This window comes from Chinchilla lanigera, unplaced genomic scaffold, assembly GCF_000276665.1.
Source record: "Chinchilla lanigera isolate Chin_1 unplaced genomic scaffold, ChiLan1.0 scaffold00069, whole genome shotgun sequence".
Classification (NCBI taxonomy): domain Eukaryota; kingdom Metazoa; phylum Chordata; class Mammalia; order Rodentia; family Chinchillidae; genus Chinchilla; species Chinchilla lanigera.
Window position 1 is genome coordinate 714,816 of NW_004955470.1, and position 19,588 is coordinate 734,403.

The 19,588-nt window shown below is 42.2% G+C and overlaps 1 protein-coding gene and 2 gene segments (V, D, J or C); all 3 read right to left on the minus strand.

Moving 5' to 3' along the window:
- Positions 1-1,329: 1,329 nt before the first annotated feature.
- LOC102013594 lies at positions 1,330-1,916 on the minus strand. The segment is given in 2 exon segments: positions 1,330-1,641; positions 1,837-1,916. Coding segments are annotated over 2 exon segments (321 nt in total).
- A 4,373-nt stretch (positions 1,917-6,289) lies between these two features.
- On the minus strand, positions 6,290-7,023 carry LOC102013277. The segment is given in 2 exon segments: positions 6,356-6,693; positions 6,889-6,998. Coding segments are annotated over 2 exon segments (372 nt in total).
- A 4,216-nt stretch (positions 7,024-11,239) lies between these two features.
- Positions 11,240-19,588, minus strand: part of LOC106150277 — a 14,070-nt gene continuing 5,721 nt past the window's right edge. The window contains exons 3-7 of the mRNA XM_013522689.1: positions 17,260-17,476; positions 17,059-17,143; positions 13,640-13,741; positions 11,680-11,759; positions 11,240-11,559 (exon numbers count right to left, since the gene is read on the minus strand). Of these exons, the coding sequence (XP_013378143.1) occupies positions 11,240-11,559; positions 11,680-11,759; positions 13,640-13,741; positions 17,059-17,143; positions 17,260-17,476 (804 nt within the window). The remainder of the gene's footprint in view (positions 11,560-11,679; positions 11,760-13,639; positions 13,742-17,058; positions 17,144-17,259; positions 17,477-19,588) is intronic.

Consider the following 19,588-nt stretch of genomic DNA (forward strand, 5'->3'; position numbering starts at 1 on the left):
GATCTAAAAAAAACTACATGGAGGGAACAAATCAGGTCTAAGAGAAGAGCCATGAAATCTGTAACCACCAGAAGTGCCACAGGGGTGGACTCATACAAGCCCTTTTAAGCTCACAATGTGCTACAGACTGTTTCAGATGCTGGTCATGTAATTACAAGACATAATGTTAGCCCTGCTGGATTTTGGACTTGCTTTGGTCCCAATGCTTTGTGTCCCCCTGTTTGTACCTTTTGGAATGGTACTGCTTATTTTCTGCCATTGAATGTTGGGTGTGTCTAACTTTTCATTTGTACAGGGACTCGCAGCTAAGAGTTTGCCTTACATCTTGGAGGAGACTTGGGACTTGGACTTTTCAACAATGCTGCAACTCTTAGAACTTTGGCAACTCTTGCAGATGGAATAAATGCTGTTTGTATAAAGGGATGGGCATGAGTCTTTAGGGGGCCAGGGGTGGAATATTATGGTTTGAGGCTGTGTGTCCCCCCAAAGCCTCACGTGGCCATGGGGCAGGCTTTTAGAGTTTGATGGGTGTGAGAGCTACACCCACCCTGAGGTGGAGAGTTTACATATGTAAGGGGGAGGAAGAAGCTGCTTGAGGGCATTCCTCCAGGATTCCGCCCTGGTGTGTGCTTTCTGCTTTTGCTGTGTTCTGTCACCATGAGCTGTACCCCTCTGCCATGTGCCACTCTGCCTTGTAATCTGCCAAGTTAGGACTGAAACCTCCACGAGCTGTAAGCGAAATAAACTTTTCCTTCCTTAATTTTGGGCATCAGGTATTTTGTTCCAACAACAAAAAAAAAGTAAGTGAAACAGTTTGGAATTCAAATACTTTCTGGGGCAAACAAGGCCATGGTGACTCAGTCATCTATCAGGTCACTAAGAATGCAGGAACTTGTAAACTCTCAGAATGCTTATGTTTAGTGACATGACATATACATCTATATTATTTCTTAATTATTATTATTATTATTATTAAGTGTAAGTTAATGAAACTAAAAATTTGGTAGGATAAATCTCACATATGTATAATATAATTCATTTTCTTGGCTGTGGCATTACCTATTGTACTAGACATAAAATGTATATCTCATATGAATCTGATTTGATACCAATAGAAGGGAAATTGTTCCTGAACAACTTCCAACTGAGTCTTAGGAAAAGTTCAGCAATCAGTTGAAATCTTATTAGCAAGTTACTTTTCAGAATCAGAAGATTTTCAGATTGAGACAGAAATGCTAGGACTCAGCAGATACCACAGCAGCTGTCTATAAAGGAAACAGCTGCTATGAGCACAACAATGACCACCGTCTCCAGGAGGTTTTCGTTCCACACTGAATCACCAGGGGAACCCACTGTAATACTGGTAACACTAATAAGTTGCAACATCTTCAGGATCCAGGTTGCTGATGGTGAGAGTGAAGCCTGTCCCCGACCCACTGCCACTGAACCGGGCTGGGATGCCAGTGGCCCTGCAGGAGGCATCATCGATGAGGAGCCTGGGAGACTGCGCATCTTTCTGCAGGTACCAGCCTAGGTAGTTGCTAATACCCTGATGGGCTGTGCAGCTGAGAGTGGCTGCTTCTCCTGGAGACAAAGCCAGGGAGGCTGGAGACAGGGTCAACAGGACTTCTCCAGTGGAATCTGAGAAGGAAAAATAAATCAGAAATGTCACCCATGTAATCTAGGTTATACCAATTGCCTCCTCAGTCGAGCTAAGCTCATTGATTTACATTGAACTTTAATGACTGTCCTTATTGAACACAGATGTTAGTACTGTACATAGGAACAAAAGTTCAGTTTTCACAGATATGCAAAAGTATCCCACACAGCCCTCACCTTGGACCCAGAGAAACAGGAGACAGAGGAGTTGAGCCACAGCTTCCATGATGCACACTGGGTCCTCCCTGGAGCAGATCTTCCCCGGAGCTCTGGCTCAGGTAATGATATGGGCTCTGAACAGCAGTGGTGTTGGGAGGAGCATGCAAAGCAGCAGGAACCAGATGAGCTGAACTTGCAGCTGCAGGAGCACTGGCGTCTTTTTTCCACACATGAGCAAGCCGTGCCCAGGTGGTCAGGTCAGAAGGCACTTGGCTCAGCCTGATCACAGTATTTCTCCTCTGTGGTCAAAGAACTTGCTATTGTTGTCTTCCTGTCTTACCAAACTTCTAGACTCAGGCACATGCTGTTCAGTACAAACCTATTAAGCACAAGATAAAAGCCTGTAAGATTGTTTCTCTCCACCTCTAATGAGTCTCATCATCTCCCTATGTACCTAATTGTGTCTGCTTGAAATAGAGCTTTGTATGAAATTTTTCTTCCAGACATTCTTCTCCTTTGCAGTTTTTCAGTCTTTCCCAGGGTCCTTAATGCAGCCTTACCCTTCTAAGAATTTGCAAAGGACAACAATTGTTTAGGCTCAGTAGCGTAGGTCAGTGGACAACCACAACCTCACAGAGGAGCAACACTGGGTCTCTCTTTCTTCAGCACATGATACCATTGTGCTGATATCAGAACTTGAACTTTCTGTGCAGGCAATGAAAATATCCTTGGGTTATTCTCCATGTCATTTTATTACAGTGCATCAGTCAACCCAAACTCTGGCGCTTTCACCTTAATGATCTTGGAGGACTCTGTTTACACTTGTAATAAAGTCTCTAAAAATATCATATTCACCAATAAAATTTTGAGTGTTTTTTTCTTTCAGATAAAGAAAAATAAAGGCATGTCCACATTTATCCCTTTTATTCAAAATTATACTGAAGCTGCTAGGAAATACAATAAGAAGACAAAGCAGTAAAATTCAGAGATTGAAAGAAAAAGCAGATATCCTCACATACTTAAAACAAAATTTAAAATAAATTCCTAAAGACTGAACCAAAATTAATCTAGGAAAATAATTTCATTCAGGCTCTGGGTTCAGTGTCAATACACTCACTATGTCTCGTAAATTAAAAAACATTGAGATAAATAGAGATATTTTTCCATATTCATCAAGTAGAAAACTTGGTATTATTAAAATTTAATTTTCTCAAAAGATGTATGTATAGAAAATATATTTCATGCAATGAAATGCAGTCAGTCTACACATCATTTATTACCTCTGATGGACAGAGCAACTTCATGGAAGATAAAAGTATGCAATGCAGCAACCGTTGTTAATTCTTATCATTTTGTTTTGAGGTCATGTTTAGTTTTTGTTGTTTTAGTGTTGGTTTGGTTTCCTCTTTATTATTGTTTTGTTAGTTTTTTCAATCTTTAAATTAAAAAATAAAAATCAATTGATGAGCAGTTTCTAGAATACACAAGAAAAATCAAAGAACTTAAGATAGACCCAGAAATTTCAAGGAATAGAAATAGAATATGAGGGCAGGGGATGTGGGTCGGTAGAACGAATGCCTGCCTGGCAAGTGCAAGGTGCTGAGTTTGCCTCTGAGTACAAAAAAAAAAAAAAAAAAATAGAATATGAATAAAATTATATGTTAAGGCTTTTATAGGGAGTGGGGATATAGCTCAACAGTACAGCATAACACCACGGGTTCAACCTCCAGCATTGCAAAAGTGGGTGGGGAATTACTGAAGAACTTCAGTAAGACAGTGGTGTGCACCATAGGAAGAAAGATATATAAACTGAACAAGCAAAAAGGAAGAGTCCAGGAGAAAAAGAGCTCCATATATATAATTCTACAAAGACAGTAAAATAAATTATACGTTCATGTGCCATTTTTTTCCATTAAATAGTGAGGAGCAATGGGAAATGAAAATGAAATTAAGTACATATGAAAAAATTTTGATCCATATGATGTCATGTAAAAATATGAATTAATAGAGTATCATAGCCTAAAGGTATGACTTGGGAAGCTTCAGGAAAAAGGACAAGAGGATAACTTAAGGCCTTAAAAGTAAGCAAACATTTAAACAGGACAAAAATATGCACATAGAGTCACATGAAAGAAGTATTGGTAAGTTAGACTCCACTAAAAGTTATGAAAGAAATTACAAAAGACACAAATAAATGGAAAGATAACCCATGTTGCTGTACTGGAGGAATGAACACTGCTAAAATGTTCATACCATCCAAGGTGAATTACAGAGTCAATGTAAGCTCTATCAAAAATACACTGGGAAAAATTGGCTGGAATAAAAAATTTTCCTGCTTTTTTTTTAAACAAATTTCCTCTCCACCCCATGGACTCATCAAACTCAAGTCTATCAGTTATCCGTATAATATTAGATTTTCCTCCTCTAGAATTCCATACAAGAGAAATTATATAGGTTATATTCCCTAGTGGCTTCCCACTTGCACACAACATAGTTGTTTTTAGGTCGATTCGTGTTATTCACATACCAATAATGTGATCTTCTTTCTTTCTGAGTACTATGTAATGGATGGTGATGTCATAACTTATTGCTTCATGCACTGATGACAATGTAGGTACTTCTCCCTTCAGGCTGTTATGAACAAAGTTACTTTTAGTAGTCTTTCACAAGATGCTGAGTGAACAGGTGTTTTCAAGCACGTTAGTCAACGGGCTGAAAGAGCTACTCTTGGGCGTGATACATCGACAATAAGTTCTTAAGACTCTGCCAAATTATTCTCCTTGGAAATCATATGGTCATCTTTTCCACCAGGAATCGATGGGCACTTAAGATGTTCACACTATTTGCTGTTTAAGATATTGTTTAATTGATACACAATAGTAACTAGAGGAGGTACAGGTCATTAGGCATTTGTTAATTAGCATTGTTCTGTGTTCGGCATGTTTTAGAATACTAAGAGCTCATCGTAATTAATATATTCAATTGAAAAGGCAAAAGTAAGTACAGAAAAAACTCGAGAGTAGCAATAAATAAATACAGCCAGTTAGTGAAATAAGGAAGTAAGGAATGGGCTATTCAGAGAGAATGCTTTTTACTGTTGACCCTGAGATTATTCTAGGAAAGAAGTTAGAATTATGCTTCAAGACTGTGTCCCTACAATGAACGCAACCTCCTCTGCTGCCACCATCTTGATTGGAAAAATGAATAACATGCTCGGGGCCCTATGTAAACCATGCCACATCCTGTTGTCTTCCTAAAGAATGAAGTCTATTTTGCACACTGCGCTGAAATGCTGTGTTTATGGAAAGTGTTCAAGTGCCACAGTCCTAAAACGCACACATGCAGAGGTAAAAATAGAGACAGGAGATATTTTTTCCAGTCAATAATGAAATCACCACCTATTTTCTTCACTTCTCAGACAACAGATAAACAAGAGGCAAGGCACTTGCCTGACTGCTAAAGGAAGACCCTGAGATAGGTTCAGTGAAGCAGTCAAAGGATCTGAATGATATCAGAAAGAACAGTGAGAGTTCCTGTGTTCTGCTTGTCCTTCCAGCTGACTGTATGGGCATCAGAATTGATATAAAGTATGATCAATAAAATCAACTGGAAAGAAGAAAAGAATTTCAAAATTCAGCTACATGTTTTAAAATTACAATAGACACAACATTCGGTAAATTAATCTGTACCTTTCTGTGACCTCCAAGATGCAATCAGTATTATGAAGCACTGTCATATTGTACAGTAAAGTATCTAACACCTTTACTAAGCCAGGATATTTGGGATGATAATACATGCTATACAGGGAGTCTTGGTTGTAGCAACATGTATTATTCATTATTTTTTATTTCTGTTCTATAGCAGTATATTAGAAGTTAAGCTTTGGAAAATCTTCCATACTGTAAAATCCAAGATTTTATTATTCCAGAAAGCAAAAAAGTACAAATTGTGACACATGATTGACTTACAGAAATGGGAGAAAAAAAAAGTTACACAGGTAGAAGACAGAGGTATTTAGAGCACTGGAACAACACTGGGTCATCCCAAAATGTTGGATACATGTCACTTTACATGTGTTTTTGGGTTAAGTATTCAACATCAAGAGTCACCCTTCATGTGAACTATGGATCTTCACTGATTGCAACAGAATTGAAATTTATTGTGATGACACACTGTGTAGAGGTAGGGGCAGGGATATAAAAAACACCTCTGCACTTTAACCTTTTTTGTGACTATAGCTCGCCAAAAGAGATGAAAGTCTTTAAAAACTGTGCCTTGGAATCCATAGAAGAGCTTCTCTGTTGCCGTGTGAATACAAAATGATGCCACAGTCCACATTATTCCAGTCTACTTGGATTGATGTCCTTTTAAAATGACGATTGAGACACAAAAAGAAAGTTATGGAGCAGAGGCGGTCTCTTGAACCCTTCTACCAAATCCTTCCAGTGACCTTCAAAGCCTGGATGCATCTGAAGAACTTGCTCTGCTGTGGGACACACCAAGAGGAGCAGCTGGGGCAGCCCAGCCTCAAACTTCTGCTTCCCTGGGAGGTTTATGTCATGGCTTGTATCACTGTGGGAGGGTTCCTATAACCTTGTTGACAGTAGTAAGTTGCAAGATCTTCAGGCTCCAGGCTGCTGATGGTGAGAGTGAAGTCTGTCCCTGACCCACTGCAACTGAACCGGTCTGGGATTCCAGGGGCCATGCTGGAGGCACCATAGCAAAGGAGCCTGGGAGCCTGGAAAGGTTTCTGCTGGTACCAGGCTAGGTAGCTGCTGACACTCTGACTGGCCTTGCAGCTGAGAGTGGCTGTTTCTCCTGGAGACAAAGCCAGGGAGGCTGGAGACTGGGTCAACAGGATTTGTCCAGTGGAATCTGAGATTGAAAAATAAAACAGAAATGTCACCCATGGAATCTAGGACATACCAACTATCTTCTCAGTACAGCTAAACTCATTGATCTATACTGAACTTTAATAACCCTGTTTACTGTACAGAGACACTAGTACTGAACATAGAAGCCAACACTGAGTTTTCACAGATATGCAGAAATATCCCACATAGCCCTCACCTTGGACCCAGAGTAACAGGAGACAGAGGAGTTGAGCCAGAGCTTCCATGGTGCACACTAGGTCCTCTCTGGTACAGATCTTCCCCGGAGCTCCTGCTCAGGCAATGATATAGGCTCTGAAGGCCAGTGGGTGTGGGGAGGAGCATGCAAAGCAGCAAGAACCAGCTCAGCTGAGCTTGCAGCTGCAGAAACACTGGCCTCTCTTTGTCTACACTTGAGCAAGCCATGCCCAGGTGGTCAGGTCGGAAGGCCCTTGGCTCAGCCTGAGCATAGCATTCCTCCTCTGTGGTCACAGAACCTGCTATTGTTGTCTTCCTATCTTATCAAACTTTTGAATCAGCCTCATGCTGTTCAGTACAAACATATTGAGCACAAGATAAAAGCCTATAAGCTTGTTTCTCTCCACCTGTAATGTGTCTGATCATCTCCCTACGTACATAATTGTACCTGGTTGAAATAGAGCTTTGGATGAAATTTGTCTTGCAGACATTCTTCTTCCTTCCAGGTTTTCAGTCTTTCCCAGGGTCCTTAATGCAGGTTTATCCTTCTGAGAATTTGCAAAAGGCAACAATCCTTTAGGCTCAGTAGTAGAGGTGAGTGGACAACTGCAACCTCACACAGGGAGCAGCAGTTGGTCTCTGTTTCTTCAGCAAATGATACCACTGTGCTGAAATCAGAGCTTGAACTTTCTGTGTTGGCAATGAACTATTCCTTGAGTGATTCTCCATATCATTTCATTACACTGCATCAATCAACCCAGACTCCAGCCCTTTCACCTTAACAGTCTTGGAGAACTCTGGTTACACTTGTATTAAAGTCTCTAAAAACATCATATTCACCAATAAAATTTTGAGTGTTTTATCCTTTGGAAAAGAAAATATAAAAGCAAAGTCCACATTTATCTCTTTTATTCAAAATTATGCTCAAGATGTTGAAAAATACAATAAGAAGATAAAGTCATAAAATTCACAGAGTGAAAGAGTAAAGGGATATCTTCACATATTTACAAAAAATTTTTGCATGAATTCCTAACAACTGAACCAAAACGCTTTACAAAAATAATTTCACTCAGGCTCTGGGTTCACTGTCAAGACACTCACTATGTCTTTAAATTAAAAACCATTGAGATAAATAGAGACTGTTCCATGTCTATAATACCAAGAAAACTTGGTATTATACAAATTTAATTTTCTCAAAAGGTGAATGTATACACAAATGCATTTCATACAATGAATTCCAGTCAGTCTACAAATGCTTTATTTATGTGTGGTGGACTTAGCAACCTCATGGAAGATGAAGTATGTAATGCAGCCACCATTGCTAATTCCTATCCTTTTGTTTTGCCGTCATGTGCCATTTTTGTTGTTTTAGTGTTGTTTTGAATTTTTCTTAAGTGTTGTTTTATTAGTTTTTTATTTTTAAAATAAAAAAGTCAATAAATAAATTGATGAGCAGTTTCTAGAATATACAAAGAAAATCAGAGAAGCTAGGATAGGCACAAAATTTTGAGGGATAAAAATAGATTATGAGGGCTGGGGATATAGTTCAGTGGCACAAGAGCATGCCTGGCAAGTACAAAGTCCTGAGTTTGATGCCCTGTATAAAAAAAAATCAATAGAATATGAATAAAGTTCCATTTTAAGACTTTTATACGGAATGGGGATATAGCTCGATAGTACAGCATAAGACCCTGGGTTCGACCTCCAGCATTACAAAAGTGGGTAGGGGGTTATGGAAGAACTTCAATAAGACAGTGTTGTGCACCATGAGAACAAAGGTAAATAAAATGAACAAGCAAAAAAAGAGTATGGGGAGAAAAGAGCCACATATACACATTTCTACAAAGATAGTAAAGTTAATTATACGTTCATGTGCCATTTTCTTCCATTACATGGTGAGGAGCAATGGGAAACGAAAATGAACTGAAGAACACATTGGAAAAATATTGATCCATAGGGCATCAGGTATAAATATGAATTAATGGAGTCGTAGCCTACAGGTATGAGTTGCGTACTATCGGGAGAAAGGCCAAGAGGATAACTTTAAGCCTTAAATGTAGGCAAACAGGGCCTAGGATATACCTCAGCCACATAAGCCCCTGCCTGGTAAGTGCAAGGTCCTCACTTTGATTTCCGGTACCAAAAAAAAAAAAAGAAAAGTAGGCAAACATTTAAACAGGACACAAACAAGCACATAGAGTCACAGGAGAGAACTATTGGTAAGTTAGACTCCACTAAAAGTCATGAAAGAAATTACAGAAGACACAGATAAATGGAAAGATACCCCACATTCCTGTACTCGAGGAATTAACACTGCTAAAATGTTCATACCATCCAAAGTGAATTACAGATTTAGTGTAATCTCTATCAAAATTATACTGGGAAAATTCCACTGGAATAACAAATTGCTCTGTATAAGCAAAACTTTTTCCTGCCTTTTTTTAAACCAATTTCCTCTCCACCCCATGGACTCAGCAAAGTCAAGTCTTTCAGTTGTCACTATATATTAGATTTTCCTTCTCTGGAATTTCATAGAACATAAATTATAGACCTTCTATTACCCCGTAATTCTTATTTCTGCACAAAAGAATTGTTTTTAGGTCCATTCATGCTGTTCAGGTACCCATGATGTGATCTTCTTTCTTTCTGAGTACTATGTAATGGATGGTGATGTCATAATTTATTGCTTCATGCATTGATGACCATTTAGGTAGTTTTCGCTTCAGGCTATTATGAACAAAGCTACTTTTAGTAGTCTTTCACAAGATGTTGAGTGAACAGGTGTTTTCAAGCACGTTAGTCAAAAGCCTGAAAGATCCACTGTTGGGTGTGACAGGTTCACAATAAGTTTTTAAGACTCTGCCAAGCTGTTCTCCTGGGAAGTCACATGGTCATCATTTCCACCAGGAATCGATGAGTGGTTAAGTTGTTCACACTACTTGGTCGTTAAGATTTTGTTTAATTGGTACTCAGTAGTAATCAGTAGTAACTAGAGGAGGAAGAAGTCATTAAGGCATTTGTTAATTACTATTTTTCTGTGTTTCCATGCCACATCCTCTTGTCTCGTCAAAGAATTCAGTCTATTTTTCACACTGGGCTGAAATGCTGTGTTTATGGAAATTGTTCAAGTGCCACATTCTTAACAGCCACATATGCAGACATAAAAATAAGGACAGGAGATTTTTATTTCCAGTACACAATGAAACCACCTCCTTTTTTCTTCACTTCTCAGAAAACAGATCAACAAGAGCGAAGGGATTTCCCTGACTGGTAGAGGAAGACACTGAGCTAGGTTCACTGAGTGAATGGATCTGAATGACATAAAAAAGAACAGTGAGAGTTTCTGTCTTCCTCTTGTCAATCCAACTGATCCTATGGGCATCAGAACTTATATCAAGGGTGCATCAATAAAATCAACTGGAAAAAAAATTTAAAATTTCCTCTGCATGGTTTAAAATTACAATAGACTCTTCACATTTAGTCCAAGGAATCTGTACCCTTCTGGTGACCCCTGAGACACAATCAATACTATGGAAGCACTCTTGTCTTGCATAGTAATGTATCTGACACCTTTATGAAGCCAGGATATTCAAGATAATAATAGGTGCAATGAAAAAAGTGGAAGTAGGAGCAAAATGTATGATTCATTGTTTCTTATTTCTGTGTTCCATAGCGGTATATTTTGAGATTAGCTTTGGAAAATCTTTCATACTGTAAATTCCAACATTTTATTTTTCCAGACAAAAAAATATAGACATGGTAAGACATGAATGACTTACAGAAATAGGAGGAAAAAGAAGATGCACAGGTAGAAGACAGTGGTATTTAGGGCAGTGAAAGAGCATTGGGTCATGTGGGATACATGTCACTATACATGTGTTTCCTGGTGAAATGTTCAACATCAAGACACAACCTTAATGTGAACCATGGGTGTTGATTGGTTGCAACAGAATTGCAATTTATTGTGATGTTGTACTGTGTTAGGGGTTAGGATATAAAAGACACTTTTTCACTTCTAGTAGTTTTGTGACTATAAATCTCGAAAAGTAATGAAAATCTTTAAAAGCCATTGCTTGTAATCCATAGAAGAGCTTCTCTCTTGCCGTGTGATTACAAAATGATGCCACATCCACATTACTCCAGTGTACGTTGGATTTGTGTTTGTCATTAAATCAGGACTGAGAAACCTAAAAGAAAGTTATGGAACAGGGGAGCTCTGCTGAATCCTTCTACCAAATACTTCCAGTGACCTCCAAAGCCTGGATGCATCTGAAGAACTTGCTCCACTCTTGGACACACCAGGAGGAGCAGCTGGGGCAGCCCAGGCTCACACTTCTGCTTCCCTGGGAGGTTTATGGCATGGCTTGTATCACTGTGCGAGGGTAACTATACTCTTGTTGACAGTAGTAAGTTGCAACATCTTCAGGCTGCAGGCTGCTGATGGTGAGAGTGAAATCTGTCCCAGACTCACTGCCGCTGAACCTGGATGGGACCCCAGATTGCAAACTGGTTGCATAGTAGATCAGGAGTTTAGGAGCTTGCCCTGGTTTCTGCTGATACCAGTTTAACCATTTGTTAACACTCTGACTGGTCTGGCAAAAGATGGTGACTCTGTCTCCTGCAGATGCAGATAAGGATGGAGGCTGTGTCAACTGGATGTCACATCTGGCACCTGAAATTGGAAATGTAACAATACCATCACAGTTATTCGTGATAAAACAGGACCTTTCTGAAACCTCAGGCAACTCTGATCAAGTGAGCTCAGGAAATTCCTGGTGCTGTCCTTCCTCACCTGCGACCCAGAGCAGCAAGTGGCCCAGAAACGGAGCGGAGACCCTCATGTCCACACTGTGTCCAGACTGGGACTGACTCCTGCACAGGATGAGACCTGCAGCCTATTAAGAAGTCCTCAAGCAGCTGGCTGTGCTCCAGGAATATGCAAATGAGCAGGGCTGAGAGGGGTGTGGCCCAGCTGCAGGGCGGGCTATCTCAGGACAGGCTCAGTGTTCTCTGGGGTCCCTCCCCAGGCCAGGGCAGCACAGATTTGACGTAGAGAATGTGTTTCTCCATTGGGCCTAGGACGGAATCTGGCTGCTCTCCCACGACTACCATAAACTTGTTCTCATGTTTCAGAATGCACTTTACTTGAGGACCACAGTACTGTGTTATGATCCCTCTGAGGAGAAGGACTTAAGGGAAATAATGGGCTGTCTCAACCTCAGGGTAAAATGAGAAGTGACGACAGGAGGACAGCAGAATTAAAAAATTCATTGAACTTGTCGGAGTTCCTCTATTCCTTATCACAGCATGAGTCACATGGCAGGGGAGGACCTTCATATGCAGTGATGCTTTCTAGGCCCAGGCTTCCCCTGCCAGAGACACGAGCTCCTGTTTCTGCCTGTCTTCCACCAGAGGCAGTTCTAACGCCCCGCCAGGTTCTTGCTCTCCATTTTCCTTTCAGGATAAGTTAGAATTATTTCAGAAGCAATGCAAGAAACGGGATGTTTTTAAAATCATGAACAGAAGTTTGAGTGTTGGAACATTTAAGAATGGAGCAGCAGGTTGGATACAGTAGGAAGGACCCAAATCCTTTCTTCCTGCTTTGACAGTGTGAATACATGGAATTTTAACAGTTGGACCTAAGGCCTCATGATCTGAAGAGGGCTGCGGTGTCTCTTTCCCTCAAGGACTCTAAAAAAAGTTTCTGGAAGAAATCCAAACAAAACTTTTCACCTCCTCCTCCCATCTCAGGTGTATGAAAATCTTCCCCAGCACCTGTGCACCTTCTTCGTTCCTCTGGCATCTCACTTCTGAGATGCTCACAGGAGCCTCCCAATCCCTGCTCCTGCCGAGGCTGGAAGACGCTCATCTGTGTCTGCCATGCACAGCAGGTCTGAGCTGCTGCTGAATAAACTGAAGAAAACAGAGATGACTGCTGGAAAGGGATCAGTTTTTAATAGGCCCTTTGAAAATAAATAACCCTGTGCTTCTAGCTTATAATGGATGGAGAAGGGAGATCTGAAGAAAGACTGTATCTGCTGTGTTGGGAACAAGCAGGACTCTAGGATAACAGGAAAAAAAATCCTCCTTACCCAGATGCTGAGGGTGTGTCAGGAACTGACCAGAGGTGGGCAGTGAATTTAGGGTCTTAATAGATTTGCCAAAACGACAGTGAATGGGAGAGGTTTGGAACCGGGACCTGAACCTGGGATGAAGTCAGGATTGCAGTGCTGAGACCTGCAGATCTGTGCCCAGAGCTACGGAGGAAGCAGCTGCTTCCCTGACGCATGGGGCTGAGGACTTGTAAGACAGGAGACACTGCCCATGGGGCCACCTGGCAGGGGATCAGATAAGAAAAATACTCAACACTCTGGGTGCTAACCAAGCTGAGAGCCCCAGGAGGAGCGACACCGTGGGAGACCAGGACTACAGAGCTGCCCTGGTCCTGTGAGCTGAAGGTTCTCCTGAGGGAGAAAGTGAGCAGCTAATCTCTCTGCTCCTCAGGGGCAGAGGCCAAGAAGAGGATCAGCAAAATTTCCCATCTTCGAATCACTCTGCTTCTGATCTGCTGAGAAAGATGAAGTACATGTGTTGCACAAATAAATATGTAAACTGCTTATCTGCTCTGTGCGTGTAACACATTAACTATTAGTTTCATGTGGTAAGGAATGATCAAATTGCTTGTGTAACATACTGTTTTCAATTCTGGCAAGTTGCACCTGAACAGTGAGACCCCAAAGTTAGCACATCACCTCTCAATCCGTCCCCACGGCAGGGTCTGAGCAGCACGAAGCTCAGAGCCCACCGTCACATCCTGTGGACTGAGCAGTGACCTGCGCTCACTGCTGAGGACTCTGGAGGACAGCAGGGGACAGGTCTGCAGTGACAGCCCCTCCCCCTGCCCCCTTCCCTGCATCTCAGGGATCCTCCAGTGTATCTCCTCTGCATCTCCCAATGGAGTTGAGTTCTGCGGGTTCTGTCACCTCCACCTCTGAATTCATGAGACCACTTTGTTCCTACTTCACTCACAGCTGGCCACGTTCACAGTTGTGGCCATTGTCCTCAACCCATTCTGCTTCATTGCTAACTAGGGGCCTCCTGGGAAGGTGGTCATAGTCAGGTGTATTACCAGTCACAAAGTAAAACAGGAAACACTAAGGAACTGCCAGATAGGGAAGACATGGTCATTGTCCTCAGAGAACCCGCAGCCACAGAAGTCCTAAAGGCTGAGCAGAGAACTCTCTGCCTTAGTGACTTCCTAAAGGGACAATATCACTTCTACTACCCTAGTGTTTCTAGAATGAGGCCTCAGTGCTTGTTTATTGTGGGGTTGTTCGCCATCTACTGGAAGTTCTGTAACATAGCACCCTATTCATTTTGGTACCCTAAGGCCTTGCCTGAATCTTTTTACCAGTATTCATGAAACTGATCCTATTCTATCAATTACCAGGCAAGATTCTGTAGAAAATTCAATTCCTCTTAATAAATCACCTAACTAGTAAGGACAAAAGACTAACAGTTCTCCTAGAGTTCTATAAAGATACTGGTCACAGGACAGTGAACAGGAATTGTGTAACCCACATGATATGACCACGATGTAGTTTTGTAAAGGACCACGGGCCTTAAGGACCCTGCAGGAGATGGTGGTAGACTAATGAATAGTGGTAGAGATCTGTAAGCCCAGCCCATCCCTCCTCTCCCAGGACCCCTTCCACTGCAGCTGTGGGAACCCCAGCAGTTCCTTGTTGCACACTCAGCAGTTGGTGAGTGGCTGAAGCTGTGGCAGCAGAAATGTGAGAAGGTCCCAGAAGTGCTAGGTTCCTGCACTGCACTCTCTACCTCTCTCGCAAGTCTCTGCACAGGGTGTGAGGAGGGGATCACAGTTGGCCCAGGAATGCCCAGGGGCATGCCTGCTTCCACCAACACCTCCTTCTCTTAAGGGCCTCCAGGATCACCAGACTTGTGGGTGACACTTTAACATCTCTCAGGTAACAATTGCTTTGACTTTTTATTGAACACAACAAACTTAAAGGAGAGGAATATACTATTGCCACCATGGGACAAAACAGTCTTAGATTCATTGGGAGCCCCATGCTGGTACATTGGTGACTCTGCTATGCCAGGTGTTGTTTACATGATCACAAATGTTAACTCATTCCAGAAAGCTTATGAGAGGACTGATGGTGTCTAAACGGAAGGAGGAGGTGATAATACATTAAACTCAAAACCAAAAAACACTCTCAGAATAGCAAACATCTTGCCAAGATATTTGTGTTCAAGTTGAAGATGGTAACAAAACTAAATATTATTCAGGGTTATCCCTTATTTTTAGCATTTTGAAATGTTGGTTCTTTAAGGCTACAGTTGGTTTAATTAATTAGACATATAGGTCTGCATCATTTGTTTCATTCATAATAGATTTATATTTCAATTGCAATTATACTTTTATCTGTCATGATATAAATTTTTGTATTTTTAAATATTCAAGGTTTACTTCTTTTACTGCATCTAGTCAGAGCTTTGTCACTGAAGTAACACGTATTTCCCTAAAAATAGTATAAATAAAAGAATCGAAGAATACTTTTTTTCATATTTACTGCTTATTCTGTGTAAGGTAATAAATACAATTGTAGATACACTGTTTGCAGGAAGAAAACTTCTCAGTCTCAGCTCAGGAACCACCTCCTGAGCTTAAGTTGTAACCAGTAGTTAACACAGCATGAAGATGAGAAGAAAGCAAGTAACTGAATACTTTCTCATTTACTCATTGCCAGGAAGCTCTTGGTTAGGATAATATATCCCTCTCTTCCCTTTGCTTGCTCTTTTTAATCACCATCACTTTGTAATATGCAAACAGCGCTTAGCTCATGGATTGAATAGAGAAATGCTATGAGTAACCCTCATTCCACACATCCCTAAGCTGTACTGGAAGAAGGGGAAGCGTTGTAAACTGTTTTTATAACACAGTAACAGTGCTAAAGGGAAGGGTTGACTCCTTAGATTTATTCTGACACGGCACTTCCTTAGATGAATATTGACTCAGTATGGGGGAGAAAGGAAGCAAAACAGCTGAATATCCAAGAGAATATCTGGGGCCACCAGACTTATTGGAGAAAAGGTTGGTGAGATTTCTGCTCTGGCTGTAACACTGTTAATGACATAGGTGCTGCTCAAAATGATTTTCTAACATGCCATAAATATGCGCATTTGTATTGATCAGCAGCCTGGCCCTGAGCCACACAAGTCTGTTCAGCTCTGGAAATATACCTAATGTAACCATGGAACTAAGCTTCTACTTCTATTTTAGTTTTATCTGGCAATGTACTTTTTGCATTTATCATATAAACCAGACAGATTTAAATGGGATATTCATTAATATCTCCAGGAACAACAGGCTGGTATAATTTCTTTTTTTTTTTTTTCAGTATTGGGAATCGAACTCACAACCTCACGCTTGCCAGGCAGGCGCTGTGCCGCTGAGCTAAATCCCCAGCCCCTCAGGCTGGTAGACTTTACGCAAGGAACTGTAGCTCATACTGCACCAAGCTGGGATATATGACAGCCAAGGTACACATAGCACATGGCTGGATCTAGTATAAAAAATGGTGTAGGCATTTTAAAATTCTTGCATGGAGTACATGCAAGGGCTTCTCTGTTGCTGTCCGAATTCAAATGTTTGCCATAACCCGAGCTGTTCAGGGATGCTCACGTGTGCCTGCGTGAAATCAAGACAAGCATCGTGATGTCTGCATTGCTGGAAATGAGAAGGAGGGGAGATAGTTAGGGTGCAGAGAAGTCTCCCTCCATCCTTCTACCCCAATCCCGCGGTGCCCAGCAAGGCTTGGCTGCATCTAAGAAATGTGCTTAGCGGGTGGAGACACCAGGAGGAGCAGCTGGGGCCACCCAGCCCCACACTTCTGCTTCCCTGGCTGCTTTGTGTTAGGGTCCATATCACTGTGGGGGGCTCATCCCAAGTCTGTAGACAGCAGTAAGATGCAACTTCGTCAGGCTCCAGGCTGCTGGTGATGAGAGAAAAATCTGTCCCAGATCCACTGCTGCTGTCCCTTTTTGGGACCCCAGCTTGTAAACTAGACGAAGCATATACTAAGATGTTAGGAGCTTTCCCTGGTTTCTGCTGTATACCAGTGTAACCACTCCTCAACATCCTCACTGACCCGACAACTGAGGGTGACTGCGTCTCCGATCGATGCAGATGAGGAGAGTGGAGGCTGGGTCATTGGGTGTCACATTTGGCACTTGATAATAGAGTCATAGCAAATATCAGCACAACTAATCATGATAAAACACCTCCTTGAAGGTTCAGGCAGCACAAACCACACTGTGCTGAGTAAGTTCCCAGGCTGTCTCTGACCTGGCAGCGAGAGCAGCAGGAGCCCCAGGAGCTGAGCGGGGACCCTCATGTCCATGCTGTGTCCTGACTGGGACTGAGTCCTGCACAGGGTGTGACAGCCTATGAAGAAGTCCCTGCTGCTGTGCTCTGGGACATGCAAATCAGCAGGGCGGGGCAAGGCTCTGCACAGCTGCAGGGCTGCCCCATCTCTGTAGAGTCCTAGTGTCCCCTGGTGTCCCTGTTCACACATAAGCAGCACAGATTTGCCTTCAGAACATGTCCCTTCCTTGGGGCACATGAGAGAATCAGGCTGCTCTCCCATGGGTACACTGAACTGTTGTTCTTTACACGGTTGAGAACACACTTTGCTTGAGTTCCTTCACCACTGCTGTATGTTAAGGACCCTTGAGAAGGAGGAATTTAGCAAAGCAAGAGGCTGCTTCAGGCATAGGATATTTTAAAAAGAGAAATGAAGACAGGAGGTGAGTAGAATGTATAAACCTTTTGAGCTTGTCTGGGTTCCTATACACATTATCACGGCATAACTAAGATGGCAGAACAGGACATGACCAATTATGATTTCTAGTCCTTCATATCTCAGACTCCCACAAAATACACACAGGAGCACATAATTTTGCCTGTCTTCCAACAAAGAGCCACATTAGTGGTCTTAATTTGCTTCTGAGGATACCTTAGGATTGCTTTAAAGGACAAGGTAGAAACCATGGCAATTGTTAAAACCATAAACAGAAGTTTGAATTTTGGAGAACCTACAATTGGCCCCAAAGCTTAGAGGTAATAAAAAGGCTTTAAGTTCTTTATTCCTAGTGCACCACACAGAATTTTCAGTGTCGGTCAAAATGCCTCATGGTGTCAAGAGGGCTGCAGTGTCCCTAAGCCTCAGGTATTTTACTAACTCTTTCAAGAAGAAATTCAGGCAAAGCTTTTCACCTGCCCTATTTTGAAATCTTTCCTAGTACTTGCCCATCTTCTTGATTTCCCCTGCATCTCACTTCTGAGATGGTCACATGACCTGCAAATCCCTGCTCCTGCCCTGGGCTGGAGGAGGCTCATCTGTGTTTACCAAGCACAGCAGGTCAGAGCCAGTGCTTAATCATAAAGGAAAGAGGAGATGGTTGTTGTAAATATGTTTAATTTTTAAAAGACCATTTTTACACTTTCCCTGTGCCTCTACCTTATATTAAATGGAGAAGAGAGATCTGAAGGAGAACTTTATCTGCTGGTTTTGGAATAAGCAGGGTCAGATGAAACTGAAGATGAATCTGCTTGTCCAAGTGGCAGTGCTGGTTTCAGAAAGTGTGGAAATGGGGCCTAGGAATTCAAAGCCAGGAGAGCTTCTGGCCTGGAATGACATGGAGAGGTTTTCAAACAAGGTGTTCAAATCAGGGCTGACGTCAGCGCTGCTGTGCTGAGCGTGCTGGGCTCTCGCCCTGGCTGTGGGGAGCCAGCATGGGTCAGGGACCCTGCCCATGGCACTTGCCCCATTCCCAGAGTCTTGACTCACTCAGCATTTGTTCTGCTTAGAAAGACGAAGAGCATGTGTTACACAAATAAATATGTAAGTCTGATGGTTTGTCTGCATGTCCCCCCAAATCCTCACGCAGTCCATCCTTTAAGCTTTCCATCCTGTGTTATGATTCTGACACAGCCCCTAGTACTGCGTGTGAGGTGCTGGGGAGGTGATCTCCTTTTCCTAACCACTTATTTCTATTTGTCTGAAGGGAACAATTGGTAAGTTCCAGGCAGCTCTGTATTCGTGGACTCCCTGACCCTGTTTTGGGAAACAGCTGTAACTGTGCAATGAGAGTGAGGAGGTTTAGGAAGCTCCCAGTCCCAGTAGATAAGGACATCTCATCTGTCCATTCATCAAACCCCACATGCTGAGCTGTTGCAGCACCTACGCACATGGTAGAGGGGAAAGCAGATGCCTGGCATGGTGAATTTAATGCCGGCTGCCTCCTAAGTGCTGCCTGTGCACGTTGCTCACATCATCAAACCAAATCACCTCATTATCCCTGCATAGGTGACTCAGGCAGGGCAGAAGGCAATTAAGGCGCACACCCTCCTGGATGTGCTTCCCTCTGTCACCTGGGGTCCTGGTCTGCTGGATCTCCCAGAAGTCCTGTAGGACCTGGCTCATGGAGCCGCAGCAAGCCTACCATCCCATGCCTACATCATACCTCTGCACACCGACGGACCCCCTTTCCCTAAGAGCAACATATTCAGAGCAGTTGATCTGGGTTCTTTTCTTTCTTTCTTTCTTTCTTTCTTTCTTTCTTTCTTTCTTTCTTTGTCTCCTTCTCTCTCTCTCTCTCTCTCTCTCTCTCTC